Genomic DNA, 21,186 nt, shown 5'->3' on the forward strand with positions numbered 1-21,186 from the left:
TGCGGAGAAACTAGCGTTACTGGCATCACTGGATTGTTTTAATTGCTAAAATTGAGGCTTTCCCCTCCTGGTGTGGAGTTCCCTTTTTAAAAAAAAACAAAAACAAAACAAACGCGTTGGCTCCTAGAGAATGTGTCCAAAACATAAATCGCTAAGGAAGTTTCTTTAGGTCGGCTTGATCTATTAGACTTAAAACGACCCCCCCCCCCTCATCAGTTGTAAGCCCCTTTTCAGTTCAGTGATCTCGACTCGATCGGTAGCCCAGCCTACGTTATCATGTGTGCAGTCCCAAATGCCTGTGCCCTTTGCATGACATGGACTGACTTGTCCTGAGCCCAGTCTCCTGGTAGACTGTTGTGGGATCCTCCCCCTCTCACTGCTGTCCGCCCAGTGCCGGCTATGACTGTTCATTTCATTCATTCACTCTGAATTTTTTTGGTGGCAGGAAGCAGCGAGCATGGGTACGAGGAAATTGAGAGAGAGACCCGTTTCCCTGGGTTCTCCATGGGGGGGTTAGTGACGTTCAGAAAACTGGAGATTCTGTACGCTCACTCACCCACCCTCCTCAAACCTCTTTCGTTTCGCCAAAGCTGAAACCCAAAAGCCGCATTTCAGACTCTCCTCTCCCAAAGAAAAGAGAAAAGAATAGAAGCGCACCATTTGAGGGGGAAGACCACTGGTGAAGTTGTTGTTGTTTACTGTGCGGGTAACAATTAGTAACCCGATCCCTCTCCGGTACAGTGTGTTCTGGGACCTTTACTGTGCAGCTCCTGAGAGACGGGACACTTGTGAACACTCGAGCGAAGCCAAGGCCTTTCACGATTACGTGAGTATCAGGTGTTTTTTTTTTTGGATATGGTTGGTCGGCTCCATGGATGTTTTTCCTCTCTCTGTATGGCCAGCTCGTTGGCACCAGACCGGCCCCACGCTTGTGGGTTTGTCCGTGTGTCCGGTCGCGCAGGGGTGTGCTTGGTGCTTGCAGGGTTATTATTTTGAGTGGGCTGTGACCATCTTGGTTTCTGATGCTGATGTGGTGTTTTCACTGTGTGGCAAGATCATCAGAGGTTAATATCGGGCAGCGTGCCTCTCTGAAAAAAACATTCCACCTAAGATCTTTTGGTGCAAATGTTTTATTTTGTGGGGAATATGAGAACCCGCTAAAGTGCCACTCAGTTTTTAACATTGACTCATATGCAGCCCGTTATTGTGTAGTGATCTGTGTTGTCCGTGGGATGTTTAAGATCTGTGTTTTAGATGGCACATTTTCATGTTATCTGCTTTAACCGACCTCCTGAGTCTTTATCTTGTTTTCCTCCTTGAATGCGCTTGAATTCTGAGCTTCATTAAGTCAGGAACGAACTTAATTCTGAACAAGAAGCTGAAAATCCGATCTCTGTTTGCTGGTTTTCCTTCATTTCTTGCTGAAGGTATTTGTCAAAATGCGGGGTGCAATTTTGAAATGTTTAAATTTCACCAAATTGGATTGCATTAAACGTCAGGGAGAAATGTGATGCTGCAACTGATGTATAGTTCAGTGAGAGAATCAATGAGCTGTCCCAGTTCTCTCAGTGTGTCTTAGGGAAGGTTGGACAGTACAGGCCTCAATTCAGTCACATTGCAGCGTGTTGAAATCAAGTAGCTCTGTACAGCGTGATACCGGAACTCTAAACCTTTAACTACATGACTGCTTGGCCAGACCATGCTAACTTGCGGTTGGTTAGCACTTCTTGCTAGAGTTCAATTCTCGGATTTTGGTTGACGGGATAACTGAAGATGGTTTATCTGTAAACATCATGCCTTCATCTGCAGCCTGTGCTGTGAGCTGGAAGTTCCACTTCTGTATTTTGCAGAGTCCGAAAGGGAAAGACCAGTGTTTTTGGTCCACTGCTGGAGGAGTGAGGCAAGCTGCAAGTCGCCTGTCCATATTGTCCTGCCATTGCTGTGCTTTTCAGGTTGGGAATACCTGTGGCAGCTTCCGTAGCGTGCTCGATGTCGCGTTTGTTTTTCTTTTGCCTAATGGTTTTTCAGCGGCGTGGCTGGAGTCTGACAGATTTCACTCTTTCAGCCTTTCCCATGTTGTCGGTGTGTCCTTAAACAGAAAGGACACTAGTCGGGACTTAATCTCGTTGAGGGTCGCCCGAAGTCGTAAAGTGTACCCTGTTTTTAAAAGGTTGTGTTATAGATGGCGGTGGCGGAGTGGAAGCTCTTTGTGTGCAGGAAGTGATTTTCAGGTGGAAGGGTTCTCTCGGGGTCACATTTACCTGGAGCAGTAAATCCGGTTGTCATGTCTTGACTCTTTACGGGTCTTCTGTGGCGACGAGCTCGGTAGCAGAAGTCCAAGGTTTTGCCTTTTCAGAAAATTGTGCTGATGCCAGTAGGTTTGAGGGCAGAAAGGTGGAGTCGTTCTCCTGTTTTTAACAGGAACGTTAAAATGCTGAAGCACGTTGCCTTTGCCGGATTTAACACATTTATGAGGTTAAAGTGTGATTTCCAGAGGGTAATTGTACTCCTCGGCTGCTAAATTGAATTCTTCTGAAGGCCGTGCCTTGCAGCTGTTAGTGCATTTATTTTGCACAAAAAAAGTTGTTTGGAAATAATGTTACATGTATTTTAATGTAAATATTTACGGGGCAGTAGCCGGAGATGGCTGAAATAACCCTGTAGTTTAATTAAATTCTGCGACATGCTTAGTGACAGTAAAGTAGGGAAAAAAGCTGGTGACGGGGTGTCACCTGAGTCTGTTTTTATTAATTGCTTTTTTGGAGTGTGCAGGGGGTAGCTCTCAGTTGTAAGCTTACCCTAGAAGTAATCTAGCTTTAGTCTATACTTCTTGGATCGGTAATTGCTGGGTATCTTTTATTGCAGATAGAATTGTCTACACTTAGTGCATTATCGCTGTTGGCACCAGAACGGTTATCCTGTTTCCCAGCACGGGCGGCTACAGCGTGCTTGTATTACACCGAGCTCCTGTGCCAGAGTGCTCTGTTGCAGGTTTCATTATGAATCTCCAGGGTTCGCGAGTTTGCAAAGGCATCCTGACAGGGAATTTCGACTGGCGCGTTATCTCCGAATGGGCCCATTCATGAGCGCAAGCTGAGCATTTTGACGTCGAGCAAAGCCAGCGCAGTCCATGTTAGCTGTGATCAACGGCGGTGTGCATGCTGCAGTGTATTTCTGTCCAATATTATATCCGCGTGTTTGAGGTTGTTGGTGGGTGGGTATTGCTAACTTTATCATCAGATCTGCTTCAGTCTGGTTATGGCAGGCTGCTGAAGAAAACGGCCCTGAAATAGACTAGCAGATTTTCCTCTGACCAAATTCATCCTGTAGTGCTGCTGTGCTAGATGGGTGTCCGACTGGCAAATTGTAAATTCACGGGCAAGAGGTTCAATCCGGTAGAGTATTTTTATTTTTTTAAGAAAAAGACAGTGAATTGGAAGATCTAACTTTGTTCCATTTTCTTTTGCATTGCCAGATAGCTCAGAATTGCAAACTGTAGATGTTAAGTTCCAAGACCTTATATACCACTTGGATTAATGTACTGTACATGCATGCAGGACACCGCTTGCTATTATTAATTTTGTACAATGACTATTCTTTTTAAATAAGAAGCAGTCAACTGCAGCGTGGCCGTTGCCCTTTGCCATTAAGGTGAGACGTTATGTCATTATTAGGAGAAGCAAGCTGCCATGAGTTAACAGCGGTGTATTCACGAAAGGCAGGCTCCTGCTCCGGGAGATGAGTTCATGCGCTGGCTGGGTTTGCACTAGGAAGTTTCCTGCTTCCTGACTCTGGAAGGGCACCTCACAGCCCGAGGGGGGGGTGGTAGTTTTATATGTTTGAAAATGGGACGGGGAATTTGTTTTTCCAAGCCTGTGAAAATTGTCTTTTTGTTCCATAAAAGATAGCTGTGAGCCCATATAGGTCATAAAAAATTGCTAGATGAGTGTGTTGAAATTGGTGGGGGGGGGGGAGAATCATGGAAATTTAATTTCTGATTCGCTGCATCTATCCACCTAGCTAATAATCCTTTCCAGACCCAAGGATGCTGTATGTGGCGAATAAAGAAAATGACCAAAAAGTACCATTAAAAGTAAAAAAAAAAAAAAAAAAAACGAGAGCAGACAGGTTTTTACAGATGTAGGACAGTTATGCGCTACAATGCCGCAATCAGACATAGACGTTGGTAAAAGGGAAGGTTTTAAGTTTGGGTTTGAAGAGTTATCTGGCTGCTTCACGGACCTCATGTGGAGAAGATGCCTCGGATTGTGGTGTTCCCAGGGCTTGGCGCCCTGTTTGGACAAGGGGACACTGGACCGGTAGAGCTGATGGAGGTTTCTCCACCAAAAATGTTGAGGAGATGCGTCTCCTCTGAATTAAACGACGGGGTGCGGACTTGTCGGGGAGCTGGCATGAAGAAACTCTGTGCGCCCCGTTGTGAACTACCTGACTTGTCAAATCCGGCAATATTCAACTTCTGTGAGTGTCAGAACCTTGATGTTCCCCCCCACACCTATCGGGAACTACTCCTGGGGACAGAAACAGAACCATTAAAGTTACTTGTAGTGAAAGAAACAAAATAATTGGCTCTGAAGTCACTGTGGCTGATAAGGGCATGCTTTGCTGCCCTCACGACTTCAGTTACTAGCATCAAAAGGTGAGCAGTCTGAAACACTGTCGGGATGTGAAATTGTGCTTAATGACTCTGCTGTTTAATAGGTCTGAAACATGTTTGCCGTCAGAGTAAATTTTGGCCCTTAAAAGTGTATTGCAGTCAGATTGAGGTTTTTCAGTGTTCGGAGACCAATGATTATGATTGAATGAGTTAAGGTCCATGGAAATGTGAAAAAGTTCTGAATAGTTTTGGTGCTGAGAATTTCTTGAGGTACAACAGAGGACTTCTTAATTGTTAGTTCCTCACATTGATTTATTCTAGACGGGCACAAAGAGTTTAATATAGAGCTGAGGACTTGCTCTCACCTGTGAGGAGCTCTCAAATGCCCATTACCAGGCAGATCAAGCTGAAGGGAGCAGTTTCCTCACCAGTCCAATCACATTTAGAACGGCCTGATTATAGGAGCCCAGAGTGGAATTAGCCCCGTTAAAGTTAGTGGTTAATACCCCTATACTTAATTAATGACGTGGGATTAACTATTGTCATTTTAGAATATTTTCCAGTCAAAGTATATATACAAGCATTAGCATCCTCACAAGCACCAAAACTGCTCTAGGGTGAAACAAAAGCTTTGCGTGCAGTGACTCTTAATTTCGGTGTTGGGTCAGGGTGAAGAATACAGGAAAGCTCTCTCTGTGAATGAGAGGGCCTAAATATTTATGCTGCTCTGTCCCTAATGAAAACAAATTGTCAACAGTTGTTCGGTAAATGGCTAAATGAAAATCTGTAATTAGTCAATTAGATTAAATAGTTGGCACAACCTGATTGTATCATGCTGTTTGGGTTATTAAGAGAAGGGGGTGTGAGTTTTAATTACAGAATGCTAATTCTGACAGTTCAGAATAGAGGCAGACATTCCCCCCTTATGTCATTTGCTTTGAAAAAAAAAATGGTTTAGAAAAGATCAGTCTCTCCTCTTTGTGCTGCAGGATTTTGCATGCTCTCTTGAAAAGGCGCTTCCTGCCAGGAGACGTGGTTATACATCTGTCAGTCATACATGTTTTTCTTAGCGTTTCCCTTGTACCTGAGGCAGCAAGTCGTGGAATTTTTCTCGAGAAGCTGCTGACTTAATGACAGACGTGTTCATGAGCGTTTGTCCGCTCTGCTACATGGGAGCGGTACGCGGAAGCCCATCCATTCTGCTCGTTGACACAGCAGCACGTCGGCCCTGCCTAAATTTGAGGAAATTACGCTTTGCCTTACGCTAGGTGGTCAGCCCTGTTATTTTTTTGCAGGAGATGCCAGTGAGAGGGAAGTAAAAACATGCCACATGCATAACTAGTAATTAATTACAAATTAATTTACATAATTAGTCGACTTTTTTCTTAATTGAAAATCGTTTCACCGTTGCTCATTCAGCCCTAGACGTTTGCGCTGCCTAGTCATTCCCAGAAGTGGCGTTAAAGGTTTGGTAGTCGCCGAGAAGTGATGTGTGGAAGTGGAACTTGTGCCTCCCCTCTGCGGCCCGGCGACGCTCCGGCTGACGTGAGCAGGCGACGGCTCTCCCTTTGCCGGTTTTGGAGCCCGGAGAGGACTGAAAGAAAAGACCCCGCGAAGAAGTGGAAGGCCGCGGAGCCGGGGGTCCGCTTTCGGTTGGAAGATCCCGGCCTTTGCGAGAAAACGGCCAGGAATGTGCTAATTCAATGGAAGGGAGAGGAAGGAACGTGTGTGTGTGGGAGGGGGGAGTTTGTTGGAGGTCTAGCGCTCCAACTCTGCATCCCTGGGGTCTCCCACCCTCTTTTGTTTGTTTAGTGTAGCTGCATTGTTTGCTGCAGTCTGCTCCCCCCAAACGTGTAGTGTCAGCAGGGGTGTGGGGGGTGTCTGTGTGTCAGTGCCGACCAGTCTGCAGTCTTCTTTCAAGCAGGCCAGTTTCTACCGCTGGCTCCCTGACCTCCCCTCCCCCCCGGTCAGGGTGGAGGGTGGGGGCTTTATTTATTTGGCTAAATGCTAAGTGACAAATTTGTAGCGCTGAGTCAAAGGCTGGGCTCCTCAGCTCCGTGCCTGCCCTCCCTCCCCGGATGGAACAAAGGAGATCAGCAAGGAGGTGGTGGGGGGGGTGTGTGGTGGTTGGGAGGGGAGGGGGGGGGGCGCCATTCGCGTTTTCTTTTTGATTTTTGCCTCGAAGCCCGCAGAGCACCTTGGCTCATTCACTGCGGAGGGGAGAGGCGCTCCGCTTCTTCTGAAAGGGTGGGGGGTTCCTGGTTCGAGTGGACATCTGCCGCCATATGTGGCGGTAATGAAATGATTTGAAACTTTGATACCGCCGGCCCTCCCGGCTCTTTGAAGCTGAGGCAGAATCCCCCCGGGGGGGCCTCTTGCAAAACAAAGCATCGATGTTCATTTTGATTATTTTTATTCTGACAGATGTGAGCCGAATATCAAGAAACGCATTAGGAGAGGTGAATAAACAAACACCTGTATGTGTTTTCCCCCCCCCAATACAATCTTTAATTTTTCCCCCCGTGGATGTAGCCTTTTGATATAGAATCTTATTAAAAGCATGAACCTCTGCCGGGTCTGTTATACTAGAAACGTCATTTTACCACCTTTACCTTTTCTGCTGAAGGCGTGTTGCTTTTATTGGCTAGTGTTCACCACAGCATTCGTCGGATTTAGCCAATATTGGGTTTTGGTATTGCAAAGCTGGTCCTTCTGCTTTTTTTTTTTCATTGGTTTGTTTCGACACAAAATAGGGCCTTGTTTTCACTTGGCTTAGAATTTAAAGCCTGATTTTCTTCTGGGAATGGATTAAGGTGTGTATAAGCTGGATTTATCTTCTGAGGGATTCTTTTTGTTTTAGCTCACCTTCTTAGTGTATCATGAAGTAATGCTCTTAGGCCACCTGGTTAAGCCTTTCCCCCTATTATACAGGTATGTGGAAAAAGAGTCACCCAGTGCTCTTATAATTAACCCCCTTTAAATTATATAAGAAAACTCCACAGCCCTTTTGAAGCGATTGCGTGTCATTACAATCAGTCAATTAGTGATCTGTGTGTTGCTGTAAGGGTGATTGAAAATTGCATCTACATTGCATTTGTGAGTCAGGCTTCAGTATTGACTTGGAGTGACTTGGCTGCACAGCAGAGGAAAAGCCTCTGTCCCTTTAAAACTGAAATAGCTTCTGGTGTACTGTTAGCAGTGGGGGAGGGGTGACTGGTTTCGTTCTAAGGCCTTGATAATAGTGAGGTTTGCACCAAGCTTTTAGCTTTTAACCCTGACACAGCAGGATGGGAGGAATTTACTTGTAGTCTCCGCCTCTTCACACCACAGATGCCCACATTTTGGGCTCGTCTTCCTCTCCGTGGGCCTCCCCCGTTCACTCGAAAGAAAAGAACTGGGGTTTGGAGATGAAACTTTGAAACACCTGTCCAAAAATCTGGCCCACGTCGCTGGGAGAGAGTCGGTGCCTTAGGTCTGCCTGTAGAGCCTTTAAACTGGTAGCTGGATTTAGCTCCTTTCCGTATTAACTTGTTCTTTTAAAACCCATGGCCTGTGTAGAGAGTGCAGGGCACCCTGCTAAACACTCCTTAATCTAGAGATTGGTGACCTCTTGGGAGGTGGTTGCACTGTATGAGACAATAAAAGAAAAGGCATGTCTTGGTTATGGTGAGTTCTTATTGCAGACTTCAGCTGTTTGGAAGGATATCTGCAAGTGATATTCCTTCTTGAATTTAGTTAGACATGGATGGCCTCTGGTGAGGTGTCTTAACTAAAATATCGCTCCCAGGATTTAATAATGGCTGCTAAAGGAGAGGTGCACAGAGTGTGGTACTGAATCCAAGTAATGTTGGTTTTCGGTGGTTCTTCAGGCATGTTTTCACTGGTGCTTTCACGATACTGTGTTAAGTGCATGGATGACTCACAATTCATTCTCTAAGTACAACATAGCCCTCTCGTGACGTCTGTGCAAGCTCATTCACAGCACAACTACGTTCTGAAAACACGGATTCCTCTCTAGCTCCATTAATTGAGGGTTATAAAAGAAATATACAGTCCTTTTGTTTGGGTGCTGGAAGTGTGAGGTGCATTGAGCTCAGAGATGAGTATTTGTACTATAATTACATTACTGAAAATTAATGGTTTGCTCAATCAGAACTGTCGCTTTCCAGTTAACAGGCAAATTTCTCTGAATTTGTCCATTCCCTTTATTTTCGCTGTGCTCGTGGGAAGGAGCTGTTTTTTTTGTCTAGAGAATCTAAAGGATAAGAACAGGAATCTGCTGCTTTTCAGCGTGTGATTGTGTATCAGTGTTTGCTAAACAGTCTGTAAACTGTGAGTTGGTTTTTATTTGGAAATCGGCACTTAAGTGGGTGCCTTGCAGTAACAGAATTTCAACACGAGATAAGAAAACCCTGCGATTTCTTTTTCCCCCCTCCTAGACAAAGTTGAGGGCTGTTATTGGGAAGCAGTGCCTTGTTCTGCAGAAGCCCTTAAAATCTGAACCAGCGATTGTTTGCGCTGGAGACGTGTGCCACTCCAGGGTGACATCTGATCGTTGTGACGTACAGTTTGTGCCCTGCCTAACAAAAGAGGTGGCGGCCGTACTAAAGAGGCAGCAGATGCACAGCAGCTCGCTGGTGATTGAGGGGGAGGGGTGGGATGGGGAGGTTGAGGGCGAGGGTGGTGTTGTTGTGTGAGGAGGGGGTAGGGGGTGGGGGTTTGTCTTCTGTATTTGCATGGTTGATTATTGCCTGGGGTGATGTGGTATCAGTGGAGTGGCAGCAGTTTGTTTTGCAGGGGGGGGTGGGCAGGACAAAGCTGACTTGCAGGAGGTGTGGAATTTGAGTCCCAGGCCATCTCTCTCTTGTGTTGTGTGCTGTCGCAGGGCTGTTTACAGCGCGCTGCTGCCCAGGCAAAGCGTTCATACCATCGTGCTGACATCCTCTCCTCCTCGGTGCTGTGTGAGAGCTGTCGTCTGGTTTTGTTTTTGCTAAGAGGGCAAGGAGAGCATTATGCTGGGTGGGTTGGGGGGGGGGGCTGGCAGAGAAGGGGGAGTCGATCTGCTGCTTTGCTAGGGGACTGGGCTTTAGCAGGGCTCCAGCGATTCCTTCTTTGTGAGCAGGAACTGCATAGCCTGCAGGGTTAAGATAATGTCCGGGGAGGGAAGGATTTCAAGCTGTGGTGCTGGGATGGAGATTCACATAAGTACCCCCCAACACACAACCACACAGACCACTAAATTTATTCAATTTTAATTATCCTTTCTCCGTGAAAACAATAGTGTTTTTTTGCTTATTTCTAATGTTTGGACACGCACTTGGATTGGAGCCTGACTCAGCCATTTACTTTGAAACTATCTCAGGAATTTCCTTTTATTTTCTATAGGAATTTGGTGTGCTTTTGTCTTTGGCAAGGTGGAGTGAATCAGCAGGGGAGGGAATATTTTCCCTGTGTCCAGGAGACTGGACTGACTTGGGGGATTTCGGTTGTCCAGTCTGGCGGACTTGTTCATATCTCTTTATCTTTATCTTTGGCTGTCATAATATGTTTGTTGCTTGCCTGCGGGTGTCTGACTGCTATCTCGTCTAAGTCAAGTTATAGTCCAGACGCACATAGCTTATAAACTAATCTTCGGAGGTTTTGGTCAGAAGAGAGTCTGAAAAGAATGTCTGCTACTTAGAGCAGAACATATCACCATTTCCTCTGAGCCAACCTAGTCTGTGAGGTTTCTCAATAGAAAGAAATCACAGTGCTTCCATAAATGCTTTGACTACATTAGGAGATTATTTGCATTTGAGTTTTTTTTCCTCTGTAAGCCTGATGCAGCTCACACACATTTATAGCCAAGAAACTTCAGAAAATCACATCTTGAAAAGGTTAAAATCACGTAGGGGCTCGTTCCAGGTTCTGGTAGTTGTATTTTTGATTGCTTTATTTGTCCCCCCTCCACCTAGAAACATTACATTTTTTAAATTGAGGAATGTGTGGTTTTGTTAGCTGGGTGTATGAAAATAATGACAACCCTTGATTTGAGCACATAAGGAGGGTTTCAAAGAAGTCATTTGCTCCATCGAACCCGCTTGGCACTTAACTGTCTGAGTGATGCAAGGATCTCGCCTGGCTGTGTTCTGGAGAAAGCCACCGTTCCCAGACCTGACTGTGCGACAGGATGTCAAGCACAGCAGAGAATCGCCTCGCTAAGATCCAGTAAAAGTCAACCCTCGGTTCAACATTAGCCTGACCAGCAGGAAAGTGAAATGACCGTGTGGCAATGTTTATGGGTCACGTGCATGTGGACGTTTCTGTAAATGAATGAACTCATGTTCTCTAGGTCCCATGTAGATCCGTTTGTACCAAGGGCTGCAAAGAATTTAGTCGGACTTCTCCATGGTGAAGTTGGTGCGATCTTGCAAGATCTTCCTTGGAAGCTCTTGCACACAGTAGCGTGATACATTATGCCTTCCTATGAGCCATGGTTCATTAGTTCTGTCGAGCTGATCCCAGCAAATGGCGGGAATTGCTTTCTTAAACTGTTTATACTCGAGATTGCATCAGAAAACTCCTGACACTTTAATGTATATGTAGCCCTTTCTGCCAGTAATCATTAGGATCTGGTGTGCAGAGCTCTCCCATTGCAAAGGAGCGCCAGATTTGTGTGAATGACTGCCCTTCTGCAGCTGATTCATAATTTAAACCTTAATAAACTCTCTTTATGTAGCACAGGCGTGGGCTTCAAAATCTCCTCTCTGTTTTTTTTTTGCTGGAGTCACTAGGTTTTAAAATGAGCATGATTTTCTGTACCAGATTAAAACTGTAGAGAGTCTGCAGTTCGCATTGCCCTGCAAAGCGTACATTGGCAGGGTACCACCGGACCACAAAGTGAAGACAAAGTTCATTTCAAACTCTTCTCCAGCTAAGCTGCCAGACCTGGGTCAGTTGTCATCGGTGTATTAAGTTTGCCCTTTTGAGAATTCGTTGGGCGATTTCTCAAAAATTCCATATCCGTGTACCTTATATAACAGCTGGCATTTTGTCAGATTGGTGTTCAGTGAGGAGCCCAGCAGTCTTTTTGTAGAGGCCCGGCTAGCTGGACAAAACACTCGACACGTGTGTCTTCAAAAGAGCACAGTTCGACGTACTTGTTTTCAGACATGCCAAAAGCAAATGGATTGTTTTTTGGGTTACCTTCAGCAAATGCAATGGTACCCTTGTGTTATGTACACAGGCTAAGTGGCTTTTGGTAGCAGCCAGACGCAGAGCAATTAGAAAATGGTGCTTTATGGTAAATCATATTTTAACCTGTTATTTTTGCCGACAAAATGGAGGCATCATCATACAGCAGTGCACCAGAAAGGGGACGAGCTCATAATTAGAAGCGCGTCTTTGCAGGCTAACCCTGTAGTCCAGTACCATTTTGAATCATTTCCTTGTTGATTGGTTTCAAGAAGAAGAGTGCAGATGCTCCTCGTTACAAGTTGTGTGCGTTGTGTTGAGGAATCGCAAAACTCAATGTAAAAATTCCACTTAACACTCATGTGGTTCTTCGAAGTATCAGAAGCCAGCAGTGCAGGTGGTGCATGGATAATTTTGCTCTGGAAATTGAAAAAAAAATCTCTAACATTAGAAATTCTTCTTCTTGCAGACAGTGCTGTTGATTCTGAATAGTTATAACCCCAGCGTTAAAGTTGAGTTCTTACCAACTCACAATGTGTCGCTGATCCAACCAGTGGATCAGGGTTTGGTGGATAAATACATGAACAGTGTGGGTGGGGGGAGAAATCCTTTTTGAAGCTGTTAGTGACTTTGCTGGTTTCGATGAGACCACAACCTGAAAGTTATATTGTTTTTTATGGGTGATAAGTACATTAAGCTCTTACAGTGCCCACCCATCATATTTATATTCTTTTTTGAGAAGTGGCAACTTTCTGGTCCCTAACCCAGACATATATTGGGGACCTTTTATGTATTTTAATATTCTGTCATAAAGCTACAGAATGGGCCAGAGAGGGCATCACCTGTGTGATAACATCAGCCTGGACTTCAGCTTTGGAAGTTGTTTTTTCTAAGCAGATCACCGATCTTTTATTTTACCTGAGCAGGATTAGCAAGATCCTTATGGCAACTTCATTAAGAGACAGTTTAAATGGATGCACGGCTTTCTTTAATAATATTAAACAGCCTTAGCTGCAGAGAAAAATCCATTGATGTAGCTGGATCCTCTTCCTCTGACTTTGCCCTTGCCAGTCTGTCCTGATGGATGGACAGTCTTTCTTCTGATGCGCTGCTCTGTGCAGTTAATGGCATGATGCAGTATTGTTTACTAGCATGATCAGTTTGAACATAACCAAATAAAATTACTATGGAAATCATTCTCACAACTCTGCTAGTTCAAACAACAAAATACTAGGGGTCTACTTAGAAAATGTCTCACAGAGGTGGGGTGGACTCTTTATACACGGTCTTGCATGTTTTTTTTAATTGTTTATGATGAGATACCGCTGTCCTTAACATTTCAAACTTCCAGACAGACTCGTTCCCACTATTTAGAAAGAGTCCGAATAGTGAGTTTGTTTTACTGACCTGTTCCGTTATCGCTAAAATGGAACTTGTTTTTCATAAGCAAATAAGTCAAAAAAAGAGGGGAGTCTGTTTTACCAAACAGTCTTATTTTATATATGATGGACATCTGGAGTTGATTAAAATATATTTTGTTTATTTTACACACACACACACACACACACACACACACACATCTTTTTGTTATGGTTGCACCCCAAATATTAAATGTTCACAAATTCAAACAGCCAGCTGGGGTACTGCTGTCACACCATTAATGTGGGTTTTGTATGTCTCCTAAGCAGACTTTTCTTTAGAAAAAAAAAATGGTTTAACCAAAATACAAAAATACTGACTTTTGTCAGTGGTTAATGCTTAATGAATGGCAACTACCTCCACTTATATATATATATATTTCAGTTTATGTCTGTAAATTAGCATGGGCAAGGTTGAATTTGTTGATGGCAGAAGCACGTGCTCCAGCTGCCTTAAGATGTTCTGGTTGAAAGTGCTGAGGAGAACACCTGTCCTTGTGTAGTCTTCATTCCACCCACAAAAAGCCCTCATGTGAATGTGTATGTTATAAGGAGAGCTAGGCAAATTCAGAACTTGTATGCAAAGTTGGGTTTTTTTTATCCAAGCAGCAAATGGGTACGATCACTGAGTCCTGCCTGAAGACCAAATGGCTTCCTTTAACTCATGCCAGCAGTTATCAGTGTTGGTGGATGTGTATGATATTTATTTGTTATACTGAGGGTAAATTTAGGCTAAATTTTAAGTGTATAATAATATAACAGGCACTTTTCCCATCCTTGCTGTTGCAATCCTGTTTTTGTTGCATGACATACTTCCATAATTCACATCCTCTCATCCCACTGGAGCTCTTTAATTGGAGCCTCTCGTTCTTTCTGACTGGGTCATAGTTTTGTTGCTTTCATTAGCAGCTCAGGAAGGGGTTAAAAAAATGGGGAAGTTCAGCTTGCAGTTGCAAGATATGGTTGCCTTAGCAACAGTCCTCCTAATCTGGCAGGTGACCTGTGAGACTGGAGAAGATGTAGGGGTTGGTTTGGCATTTCATTATTTCAAGAGGCTGCGGCTCTCCAGCTGGTCTCTTACAGCTAAAGCTGTTGCTTCTGTCTGCAGAATCGCTGGCATTCTGTAACAAAAAATGTCCATAACACGCAGAATAATGGAGGAGTCCCTTCTTGCAGGTCTTGAGGCACTGTTGTGTGTTTGGTGCTGCTGAATAGTTGGAGCTCTGAGCTGTCTGAGGACAGAGTTGAGTGCCTGCTGCTAACCTGTAAATGTGTGTACTGAAGGTCAAAGGAAATCTGACTTTATGTACGTAAAAAAAAAAAAAAGAGGATACAGATTTTAGGTTCTGATCCCGTGTTTTTGGTATTACTTCTCGTAATCGATCACCCATGGCTGACGGCGATATTCTTAGTTGACTGACTATGGCACAAGCACGAAATCATTGGGCTGAACGTTTGTTTGGGCACAGGTGATGAGGTGGTCAAGCCTGGTGAACATCAAGAAAACACAGAAAGGAAGCAGTAGGCACTGGTTATTGAGATGGTGTCTTCCGTGTCATTGGTAGACGAAGTCCCTTCACTAGCAGTGCAGCCAAGGCCTCATTGGTAATGAACCATGATTTTGCATAGACCGCTCTGGATGGTCAGTGAGCGTGGGTGGTGCTGTCACGTGGAACAGACCAGTCGTTGAGGAGCTCCAGGTGTGGTGGTGTAGGCACGGGTGTATTATGCTGCAGAACTGCACTTGAAATGCTTGATGTCAGCCTGCACATACCAGTTCTACATCGATCAAGTCCCGGCATCTGGCTGCCCCTCCTGTGGGCTCATCCTGACGTGACGTCATTCCAGCAGGCCGTCACGTGTCCTCGCGCTGTTCGTGTAACATTGGCTATCTTCTGAGACAGGAGTACGACTGTTGTGCAGTAGATGTCCGGTTCTCCAGGTCTGAGCCCGGTTGAACATTTGTGCGCTAACCTGGAATGGTGTGTGGTATCTAGGGCTCAGAGACCAGCGAACAGGCTCATGTCTGCCCTGGCTTTGAGAGGAGTGAGACAAAATCCCACTCGACAGCAGTCTGGCGCAAAGCCTGCGACCCAAAAGTACAGCTTTTGTTGATTCTGACAGTGGCTTTGAGCCTGTGACTTTTCCAGCAGACCCCCTGTGGTTAATCCTGTTGATGACGTATGCTCAACAGCATCTTGATTTTACCTACATCCCGTCTGTTCAATAAAAAAGTGTCCCTGTGACAAAAATATTAACTTTGTGAATTTGTCGCGGTTGGAAGTGTTTCTTTTGATGGTTGGCACTTTTGACCTTTTCGTCTCACCTATCATGGGATAGACATTCTTGTGGTGCTCGAGCAAGATTGTTGCGAATGCACTTGAAAAGTGTTTGCTGTGATTGGCACGTCTCTCCAATGAAAACTGGGGGGGGAATGATTTGTGTCTTCTAACTTTTGTTATAGTGATACTGAAAAAGACAAGGCAGCATCTTCTTTTCCTCCTTAACTCCTTAGCGTTTGTTTTGCTGAACAAACATCTTTGAAGATGTAGCCCCCTGCTCCTGTCCACGTGTTTGTGAGCTCTAACAGTTAACAGTTACAACAGAGAGAAGGCCTTTCGGCTCGTGTTCTGTTCGCTGTGGGGGTACAGTCGCTGTCATTCTTCTGCGCACACAGAAATGAGTTGCACATTGCTCATGTTTTAAACCAGCCAAATATGTAAAAGCACAACAGGAACAGAACTGTATTTATCTTCTAATTCTTATATTGGGGTTTGAAAACTCCAGCTGCACTGTTCAAAACAAACCATTCCTTTTTTCAAAGAAGTCTGTTTGTGTATTGGCACAAGCTGTATTGAGCTCTTCACTGTAATATCTGCTGCAAGCCTGTATCACTATGGCTTATTCCAGAGACTGGGGCTCCAGCTACCTTCTGATTTCAGGGGAAAAACGTGTGAGCAGTATCCAATGTCCACAGAAAGTACGTCCTTGCACTTAGCGAAATGTCTTTCTGCTTGCATCGATTTCTTGCCGTGGTTCAAAAAGTCATTTTAAGATTTTATAATATTTTGGGGAAAGATGGTATTCTACCAATTAAGAGGCCAAAAAAGTTCATTCTGAGTGTTGCGAAGGTGCAAAACTTCTTATTGCTGGCATTTTGTGTGTGACTGGTTTACTTCATTCTCCGGTTCTTACAGAATAATTTGAACATCAAATTTGTTTCATATTCCCCCAGGGGTAACAATTCAATTAAAAAAAAATCACACACACTAACGTTGCTTCTGTTTCATATAGACTACAGTATAGAAAGGATACTAAGGCTCACGCAGACTAGCCTGAATTAGACCCAGCAGCTTATGTTTGCTGTATGAAGGAATAACATTTGAATACTGTCTTGCAATGCCAAATGACTTTTTAATGCCCATCAGTACCTATGGAACCAAAACCCTACTCTTGCTTTTAACAGCTGCTCACTTCCACGTGTATAAACAGCAAAACCTCAGCCGTCGCGAGAGTTGTGCCCCTGATGAATGGCTGCAGATGGAAACTTGAATATGACGAGCAGGGTTAGTAGCAGTAACTACTGGCCTGTAATTGACCGATATAAAGTCAGCGCGTAACATTGAACAAGACGAAATAATTTGTTTATTGTCTTATAAAATAGAAAACCACTCATTGAAATAAGATGTAAAATATTCACTAAAATTGTGGTACACTTGTTAAAATGTTTGCATCCCTTGCTAACGCATCCAAAAGCTTCACTTTCTCGTGCTCTTTGTGCTTGGGATCACCTCTGTCACTTTCACCTTTACTGCTCGTGTTCAGGACACGCAACATTGAGAGACACACCAGCGCCCCTGTCGAACATGTGAAAGGCGGCCTTAGCACTGCCTTCCTTTGGTATTCATCCGCCTCGATGCTCTAAGACGGACTACAACGCACATTTTGCCCGTGTTGCTCTTCGAAAGAGCCCGGTTTCACGCACTTGTTTTTGGATGTGCTAAAAGCAAATGGATTTTTTTTTGGGGGGAATTGCCTTCACCAAATGTTGTAATTATACCCTTGTGTTATGTACACAAGCTAAGTGATTTTTGGTAGCAGCCAGACGCAGATCAATTAGAGAATGAAACTGTATGGTGAATCGTATCGTAATCAGTTGTTTTTGCTGTTAAAATGGAGGCATCATCATACAACAGTGCACCAGAAAGGAGATTGGAGTTCATAATCAGAAGCACTTCCCCGCAGATTAACCCCGACGCCCAATATCATTTTGAATCGTTTCCTTGTCCTTGGGTTTCAAAAAGAACCGGTTTTTTGTAAAAGACACACCTGAGAGCGAGCTTCTTGTTGCTTGTGCCCCAATTCATGTTTCGTAGTGCCCAGCCTCTTGTGTGTCCAGTTAGCCCCAACTAGAGAACTTCGTAAAAATGCATGTAGTGCAGCTGATGCGCAGTCGCTTGATTGTCGTCTGTTTGAGGATTATACGAAGTGATCTGTGGGCCGTGACTTTAAAAGGCAGTTTGGCTGGAGCACTGGAGCACTGCAACAGCTCTCTGCGGTGGGCATTGATCAATTAATTGGTGCATTGATTTTTCATTGGCCAACAGCATTTTCAGATGTAAAACAGACTTCAGTAAGGCAGCCACATTTTCCTCTTAATTGACTGGCTGTAATGAACAAATCTTAGCTCCGAATCATCTCCCCGGATCCTGACGATACCACCTGCAGCACAGCACAGAGTGGAAACAAAAATACGAATCAGATATTGTGCAGTACAGAATATATTCCTGGGTTTCTGATGGTATTTCAGCTTTGGCTTGACGGGGGGAAAGGGCTGTTGTAATTCACAGTGAAGCCCTAATGAGTATATATTTGATCCGAGTGATCTACACCTCCTGACATCCCTGAGCCACTGATCTTTTCCTTTCTTTCCAAGCATTTCATTTTCCTAGCCTCCCCGAAGTTTAGTGGCCGAAATGTTAATCCCCCGCGTCAATACCCACGGTGGCCCGGGGTGTTCCCAGATCTCTGCTTTAGCCTTGTAATGTGTCGTGGTCAGAGAGGAGAAACCAACGCGCAAGATAAACAAAACGCGGTAGTCCTACAATAACCTGTAATCTGATGGTATTGAGGAACCTCCACAGGGAATATACTAACACTTGTGGTTCTGTGCAGTCTTGGGCTCAGGCTGCTGTGCTAGGAGGAGTTGCATTCTTGAGGAAATGCACAAAAGAATGCTTTTGTTTGCCGTTTGTAAACTTCTTGTCCTCCTGTTGCTGTTGCAACTTATGAGGTGAAAAGGGGCACTTTCAGCTGCTGATAAATGCACAACTATGGTAGGAATGCCTTGTGAAGAAAACAGTTAAGCTCAGCAAGACAGAGTGTGGCTTCCTCATTCTTAAATGCCACCTACGCACCTGATACCCTGCAGAGGTAGTCGGCCCATAATCCTCTGGTCTGCCTTGTATTTCAGTCATTCTTGTCAAGTAAGAAAAACCTGTTCTGTAAGGTTACTGATCTCGGGGTCGTTCCATTGATTTTGCTTCCCTTTAGTTCCTTTCAAATTTATTATGAAATCAGTGTGCTGGACACAGAGCCCACTGTAAATGCCTTGCAGAGTCTAAAAGTGGAGAGTGACCCTTTTAAGTGCTGAGTCAATAAGGCATTCTCCTTTAGTTTTTGATGGCACCAGGACTTTACCTGAGTTTCTTCCTTTTAGAGCTGTGAAGGAGAGGATCTTTCTCTAATTTAGTATCTGATAATTGATTTTAGTTCCTTGAATGATCCAGGGGAAACCGTTGCCCGCATAAAATAAAATGCAGCCCTGCACACTGACGATATTTTTGCATTATTAACCTACAGATCGTGTCTCTAAACAAACAGTAACCCAGTCAAAAAGGCATGGTCCTTTTCCATAGACATTCTGGGACTTCTTCAGAAGCTGTTTTCTCATTCTGCTCAAGGACAGTTAGCTGTGTAGTATGCAGAAATAACTTAACTCAAAATTAAAATGTGTTCAGAAGGACTCATTCTTTTTTGTTAGTTGGTTAGTATGTACTGTACACACCTGGGTCTGGCTGACTTTTGAATACTTTAATGCAATTTGTTTTACTTTGTACTGACTAATTAGTATTTGTTGCTGTCACTGAGTAGCTCATGCTGCCTATAGGCTAATTAGTAGTGTCAGTGGCAATATAATTTGTATGTGTGTTATTAAGTAGGTAATGTACTTACATCAGTCATAGGTCTGCTAACATGCACAAATAACTGTCATATTCAATTTGCTGCTATGTTTTTGAAAAGCATTTGTGAAACTTACTGTGTGTGATTAATATACCTTTCTATGGCAAATGTGAGATGTTTTATTTTATGTGTACTTTATTGGCGGTCCCTGACTATATACTCTGTTGATATCTTAATGTCATAGGTGAAGTTCTGTTTCCAAAAACATAGTTTTCATGTCCTTGCAATACTTTTTGAGGGGGATTTAAGTCATAACTAGAACCACGAAGAAGCCTTATTGACATGGACAGAATAGACTGTCACATCAATAAAATAGCCAAAACTCAATAAAACAATTTTCCTCTCTGCCCTTGCCTCTTTTAAGGCACCAAGTCTTCAAAATTGAACAAAAGTTTTTTTTTAGAATGGTGCATACAAGGGAAAACCCCACTCAAAAGCATTTCTTTATAACTAGTATTTAAAGCAGACTTTACAGCAAAGAAGCACTCTTTTCCGGCATTGTATTGGAAAGTAGAAATCATTGGAACACAAGATCAGAAGAGGTTACAAACCTCTCCATCTGGTCCCTCTACATCGTTATGGTGGGTAGTACTAATTGATCCCATCCAGCTGTTTCTTGGAAGAAGCCAGGGTATCTGCTTCAGCAGTCTGCCTGGTGTAGTCTGTTCCATAATAGGTTTGATATTTTGCGATGCATTACTAATTGAGTGAAGACAAGAGGCAGTTTTGCTAAATATTGGAAACCTGAAAAGCAGGGCAATCAGGATGCATATGTTTGAAAAGTGTTGTAAAAATTCACATCAACTGTGGGCCAGAAAGAGGAGGCATGTGCACATAGCTCTCTACCTTGGGGCAAAGGTTAGTTACTTTATTGTAATAATCCCACAACCCGATGTCTCATCTCCTCCTCTTGTTTTCAAGGAGCTACATGTGAATGGTGAACACTAAAATACATTCCGCAGTGTGAAGTCTATATATTCTTCCTTTGTCTTTTTTTTTTTTGTTTTGTATTCAACTGGAACCACAGGCAGTAGCAATTGGAAGCTTTTTGGAAATGCTGGGAGTAGGAAGGTCTCAGGAAATGTATGTAACACAGGCTGTAAAATGGTCTCCCCCTTCCCAGAGTAATGGGACTGCAGCTGCCTGTGCTGTCAGCGATGGCTGTCTGCGGTGATGAACTGCCGTTTTCCTGTACTGGAGGCGAGAGGGGGTCTGAGAGGACCAGCCCTCCTGTCTTGTTTTCTAAATGGAGCTTGTTGAAGGCTGCTCACACCGGAAGCACACGGTCCCACCATGGGCTGGTAGGCTTCTCGGCTCCTCTTCCCTCTGCTGAAGCACTGACTCCTGCCTCCAGGGTGGAGCTCTGGGGAGAGAGAGAGAGAGGAGCCCAGCCTGCTGGGTGAAGGTCACTAGCTCGGCACGGGGCAGGAGCAGTGCGGTATCTCTCCTCAACCCTGGATTTATCAGCTGATAGAATCTCTGAGCAGTGTGACAAGGGAAGAACCGGCGCAGTTCGAGTCTAAAGCACCATGCCTTTGCTGGAGGCAGGATTGGGGTCCAGTTCCAGTTTTTCAGTTCCAGTTCCTTCTTTCAAACCGGTTCATGATTCCCTTTCTTCCCATTCACAGACCGGGAATCAGTTTGAGATGGGGCGATTGGAATTGATACTCTCCCCACACCTAGGCACACACACCCTGCTCTTAGCTGCGTGTCCCGTTAATTCTGGTTTTCATGAGG

At 44.3% G+C, this 21,186-nt stretch overlaps 1 protein-coding gene across 4 annotated transcripts in view; it reads left to right on the forward strand.

The window, feature by feature from the left end:
- LOC148651819 (single-stranded DNA-binding protein 3) overlaps positions 1–21,186 on the forward strand; it is a 68,435-nt gene that overhangs the window by 1,665 nt on the left and 45,584 nt on the right. For all 4 annotated transcript variants that reach the window (XM_088598003.1, XM_088598005.1, XM_088598004.1 and 1 more), the window contains exon 4: positions 742–826. In XM_088598003.1, coding sequence (XP_088454129.1) covers positions 742–826 — 85 coding nt within the window. The remainder of the gene's footprint in view (positions 1–741; positions 827–21,186) is intronic.

This window comes from Lepisosteus platostomus, chromosome 11 (assembly GCF_059453375.1).
Source record: "Lepisosteus platostomus isolate fLepPlt1 chromosome 11, fLepPlt1.hap1, whole genome shotgun sequence".
NCBI lineage: Eukaryota > Metazoa > Chordata > Actinopteri > Semionotiformes > Lepisosteidae > Lepisosteus > Lepisosteus platostomus.